Source organism: Centruroides sculpturatus, unplaced genomic scaffold (genome assembly GCF_000671375.1).
Source record: "Centruroides sculpturatus isolate CEXI.00-Female unplaced genomic scaffold, Cexi_2.0 scaffold2484, whole genome shotgun sequence".
NCBI lineage: Eukaryota > Metazoa > Arthropoda > Arachnida > Scorpiones > Buthidae > Centruroides > Centruroides sculpturatus.
This window is the reverse complement of record NW_019386786.1, coordinates 22264-28295: the sequence shown is the minus strand read 5'-3', so window position 1 is coordinate 28295 and position 6032 is coordinate 22264. Positions and strand designations below refer to the sequence as shown.

The following is a 6032-nucleotide window of genomic DNA, read 5'->3' as shown; positions in this document are numbered from 1 at the left end:
ACAAATTCTACAAATTTTTCTACAAATCCCTATTCTACAATTTTTTTCGGATTTTTCGCTAGTTCTATCAATATTTTGGTGCTGTATCACTTCAGCACGCACAACTATTACTCAGTATTCATGTGGCCTTGTCTGATTTAAAATATTTGAGAAATTAGGCCATCGAAAGCCATTTCCCACTTCGGATGGGGGTAGGTCTCTATTCCTGTTCTCAGCTTGAAATTTAAAACAATGCAAAGAAATTAGCTAGCTATTCTGTAAGGTAATGCCATGCCTTAACTCAGAAACGAGAAAAATTCGTATAGATTCACATATATTAACTACATTATTAGGTAAATCGTTTAACATTATTTGTAATTATTCTGATTTATTTAAACAGAAAATTCCTCTCAAGTTATTAAACAACATAAACTACGAATCTGAAATACTACAATCTTATACTGGTTTCCACGATAATTGGTTCCTCTTGTCAAATCAACCTTTACGTACGTGGTTTCGATGATGATAACTACGAAATTCGTAATCTGCATAGGGATTTGTTCGATTCCCCTTAATTTTCTAAGCAGGTTTCCATCTTGATATTATTTCTCTAATAAATCCAGTTTATTCAGTGTTTTGATAATATCTACAGTCGACTCCCCTATAACACTGTTGATTTTTCCGTTTTATATAAATTCCATGTTGTATGAGTCACTTAGATTTTACAAATACGTGTTCCGGGCTGTGAACGGCTCACGTATTTGTAAAATCTAAGTGACTCGTACAACATGGAATTCATATAAAACGGAATTATCAACAGTGTTATAGGGGGCTCGACTGTATCAATACTATAGCTTATGATTTATATTAATTGAGTAGATAGATATAATTTGTAGTAATCTATGGAATACATTATACAGTCTATATTAAATGCAAATCAAAAGAAAATTTATTTTCTAAGAATATGACTTCAATAAGAAAATAAATAAGTTTTTATTTTTATGATAAAAGAAATATCAATAGTTTATGAGATTTTAATGTATTAAAATCAATCAATTTCTACTTAATATAGTAGCAATGACAAAATATATTCACCATTCATAATAATCTAAATGTATAATTTATTAGTGACTGTAACCGATAGCCTTTATTAATATTCTAGGTATGTTTCATTGATTAGATATATAAAAGCCCGAATGGCCGAATGGGTTGGGGATCTCCAGGGTCCGTCTTGGCTATAACCATGAAAAAACCCAGGAATTTTTTCATGGATGGATATGTCGAGCCCCGTTCCTTATCCACTCGGCCGTTCCTATTGCGGTCCTGGCCGAATTCATTATGGGAATGATTAAAAAAGTCTTCTTAGTGTCAATAGGGCGGGAAAAGGTTCGGTTTGCTTTATTTGTACAAGGCAACGCGAAACGTGGGCGATATGTCGGAGGGATGTGTCCCAAGAAGACTTTCTATGGAAACCGGGCTTATTTAGGTGTTACAAATGTGAAAAAAACCCGGAAAACTCCACGAAAACAAGACCAACTACTAGTTTTCGGTGGTTTATCTAATTGGCCAGAAGCGGAAAAAGATTTTTTAAAAAAATTTGGAATTATATAGTCTATATATACTGTATATAATATATAGCTATNTAATTAATATATTTATAATTATTAATTTTAATAAGAGATGGCGCCTAACGCTTACCTCTAGTGCCAAATTAATTACGTAATTTATTTAGAATTTAGCATAAAAATAGCCCGATTAATTTACGGCATTCGGTTGTTGAAAACATAGTCGGTCTGGTAGTAGATAAGCAGAAGCTATTGCAATATCTGTGCCACAAAAGCAACACGTGCTATTGCTTACGTTGATTTTACAATGTTTCCGTACGAGAATAAAACTATCATGGAATAATGGAATCAGTGGCGTAGCGTAGTCGGTGGGCAGGGGCGGCCCGCCCCGGGCGGCATTTTCGGGCGCACATACGATTCGGACCGATTGAAATGAGCGCGGAATTTTTCATTACTTATCCTGCGACGAAATTGAATTTTATTTTTTTAAATTGAGATACCTAAATAAGGAGGCGGAGAAATTTTCCTCCGCCCCGGGCGGCTGACACCTACGCTACGCCACTGAATGGAATTATCAATCAAATAAAATATGAGGGACTTAAAATTTATGACCTATAACACTTATAATATATAGAACTATTGGGCTTAATGTTCGATTTTGAACCATTTATTATAATATACTTAACGGTATTTTCCACTTCATATTTCTGTTTCCATTCCATAAAATCACTAAATGAATTAAATATCCGATTATAATTAGATATAGTAATATCGTGTAGCTCTCTGAAGTGTAACAATACATCAGATTTTTTACGAAATTCAACCGAACACAAATTACATTTAAGAAACAATTTGTTTCGGTTTTCGAACAACTGTTCGAAACCTGAGGTTTGACTGTAATTGAATAACAACATATAAATTCGTATCTAAAAGAAACATTTTTGACATTAAAGATATACAAGCTACAATAAATCAATTAGCACAATGTGTTATTAAATGATATTAGTAGAGACATTATTAAATGATTATCAGGAATATTATTGTTAATTAAATAATATAACCAGTTTGCTAAAGGAGTAAATTCGAACAAAAATTTACATTCAATGGATGTACTGAGCTTATATAGTCGCATATTTAAGCGAATTAATGTCAGATTATCATCATTATTATTAAAATTACAATAGAAATTATTTAATGTCCCGTGTTTTAATTAATAAGCAGAGACTGCGGCTTACCGAAGCTTGATTCGGGGATATATTATTTTTCTTTCCGATCATAATTATCGTTACTGGGAATTGAAAGAAACTCGCATTAGTTTATTAATTAAAATTTAAAACATATTCCGTTTGCTTTTCGTACGATAAATGTACTGTAGTTATAGAGACTTGGTCGTCGGCCCAATCCTAAAATCGGAAGCTGCCTTGCCACCTTTATAGGAATGTCGTTAATATTCTAAATAATAATGTGTTATAATAATACTGACATTAATATCACAATATACTGGAAATTAATCCCTGTCGCGTGTTTAAAATATATTCCTATAGCTTTCGAACAAATAATTATGGTCATAACGATCCACACACAGATTCGCCGTGTTATCGAATTGTAATAAAAAAAAAATTTGTCGTCGAGAGAGAACCGTTGAATGTAATATTAACGCACATACGTCGTCTGCCAAATAAATTTGCTATTCGCCCTGCCTACATGCAATATCCAAGTCAGTGTCATTGCAAAATACGCATTTGCACGTTTCCAAAAAACACATCTTTTTCGCATATTCAGTTAGGCCAGCATTCGTAAGTCTTTGTAAACTGCGATTCAATTAGTTGGTCACGGATTCGCGNAATCTACTGGAAATTAATCCCTGTCGCGTGTTTAAAATATATTCCGCTAGCTTTCGAACCACTAATTATGGTTATAACGAACCACACGAATATTCGCCGTGTTATCGAATTGTAATAAAAAAAAAATTTGTCGTCGAGAGAAAACCGTTGAATGTAATATTAACGCACATACGTCGTCTGCCGAATAAATTTGCTATTTGCCCTGCCTACATGCAATATCCAAGTCAGTGTCATTGCAAAATACGCATTTGCACGTTTCCAAAAAACACATCTTTTTCGCATATTCAGTTAGGCCAGCATTCGTAAGTCTTTGTAAACTGCGATTCAATTAGTTGGTCACGGATTCGCGCCCGACTAACCGACTAGTCTCGTGAAGATTTCTGTTTTCTGATAACATATTGGAATACTGTGTCGTCGTCGGCGCCTCCCCTATTTCATATATCAGTCATTTGTTCGGAACATTGCTAAGAATGAACTATTACTTACAAATATCAACTACAGAAAACCGGATAGCCGACCGGTTAAAATGTCATTCTTGCCACTCTGTGAATCCGGAATCAAATCTAAACGAGTCGAAAAACTTCAGGAAATATTCGGGAGGTCCATCCGGAAATATCGGGCCACGTCCCTCCTCATTCGACCCCCGTTCTGGATCTAGCTAACCCATAATCGACTTGCTAAAAGATCTTATTGAACACAGACAGAAACAGTAGAAAAATATCGGCTGTACTTCAGAAGTAGTCTGTGAATTTTAATCTTGACTTATGAAAGTTATATTAAAAGTTCGATTTATTTTTGCACTTAAAGTATAGACCTAGAACTCTTTTGAGTGCAAGTGTCACCCTTTACAAAACCAAGTAATGAGCACGCAGAACAAAATTCTCTTAAGTACATACTATGTAACAAAGTTTTCTATACTTTTACAATGTATCAAAAATTACAGCATGCATTGTCTAGGAAGAACAATTCTTCGAGAGATGTTGCACGATAATTTGCATCAGTTCGTCCGGTTTGTCCATATGAATCCAATGACTGCATTCTTTCATATGAACGACTTGCAGTTTTGGAAACATTTTCTTCATATCTTCGATGTCCGTTTCCCTGGAAATAATGTTACAATCAAGTAACTTGTTACAAAAAAAACAGCAAAAGCCAACACATATTGAAATTACTTACAAAACGTAATCGGAAGATCCATATATCAAAAGGGTGTCGTTTCCATAAAATCCTCTCAGAGGGTATCTCTTCCTGATGGACTTCTTCTTGCCTATTTCTGTTACTATAATATCGATATTTGCTTTCAATTTCAATTGGTTGTCAACTTGTATCAGATTCGACATGATGATTTTTCTTAAACTTGAAATCTAAAAATAAAGAAAATTAGACATCTTTCCGTTTGTTTGTTAAGTTATGGCTTGGGCGATCTTTCTAGGGGGATGCGTTCCGAGAGGTATTTTCTATGGAAACTGGCCCCTTTTTAGGCGTTACAGACGTGGAGAAAACCCGGAAAACTCCACGTGGCCAGCCAGTCCGAGCCAGGCGCGAACCCACGACCGAACTCCCAGTGTTCAGGGTACGAAGACCGCTTGGCTACTGGTGGGCACACACATCTTTCAAAATATATTTTTACTTTCCCGGGTGTTTTATATATAACAGAGTGACAGTACGGAGAACGATCAAAAATGACCCTCCAAGATTTTTACATTTTTGAACTCAGGGAACCTTCAAACGTCGAGAAAGAGAGAAAAAAATGGAGATTTTTTCTGTGTGTACGGATGATAGTGTGTATGTGGGCACAATTTTCTTGAAGCTTAATAACTTCCGCCTCTTTTGTGAAAAATTCCTGAAATTTTGCAGGGAGATTTGTGTGTTAGAGGATTAATGCTATTAAATTTTGGTATTAAAGGTCGAGGGAATGGGGAGATAGAGGGGGGGATTGTGTGTCGGACTTAAATGAAGTTTTACACCTTATTAGCATTTACATTTTTTTATAAAACCCTTAGAATTACTCTCAAAATTAAGCTCTTTTACTATTTTATAATAATCTATATATATAAAAATGAATGTGTGTGTGTGTGTCTGTCTGTCCTTTATGCATTACCACACCGTTTATTTGATTGCCGTGAAACTTTGGGAAGTTGTTTAATATACTCCGGCGAAGGTTTGTGGCATAGTACGATTGCCATAAAACTTTTGGAAAGTTTTTTAATACACCCCCACGAAGTACATTTATCCTACGATAGATGGCGCGCGTTTAAACGAGCATTCGAGCACTGTGTTAGATCGATTTCAAATTGTGAAGACCATTTCCCCCTACAAAAAATATTTTTATATATGCATTTGTGAACTGTTATTTACGATATTCGTAATAATGTTTGTTTAATCACTTTATTTCAACTTTTTTTTTGCTAATTACGTATTCGCTCGAACTTCGTTAAAACTTTAACTGTATACCGAACAACAACCGAAGTTGTAGAAGGAAATTCGCCTATTTTACCGATCTAGGGATCCCCTTTCCCAAATTTTAATATCATCTAATAATTTAAAAAGACAAATTACAATAAAACGGTTTATTATCCAACAATCAGAAATTTCACAACATGCCAAGGAAGAGAGGAAGGAGCAATTAAATAATTAAAATTAT

General features: G+C 34.6%; 1 protein-coding gene across 1 annotated transcript; it reads right to left on the bottom strand.

The window, feature by feature from the left end:
- Window positions 1-4229: 4229 nt before the first annotated feature.
- On the bottom strand, window positions 4230-4748 carry LOC111615771 (protein ABHD11-like). The gene is made up of 2 exons (XM_023357210.1): window positions 4565-4748; window positions 4230-4489 (listed from the first exon to the last, which is right to left on the bottom strand). The coding sequence occupies exons 1-2, from the start codon at window positions 4726-4728 to the stop codon at window positions 4342-4344; spliced, it is 312 nt and encodes a 103-aa protein (XP_023212978.1). The 5' UTR covers window positions 4729-4748; the 3' UTR covers window positions 4230-4341.
- Window positions 4749-6032: the final 1284 nt, after the last annotated feature.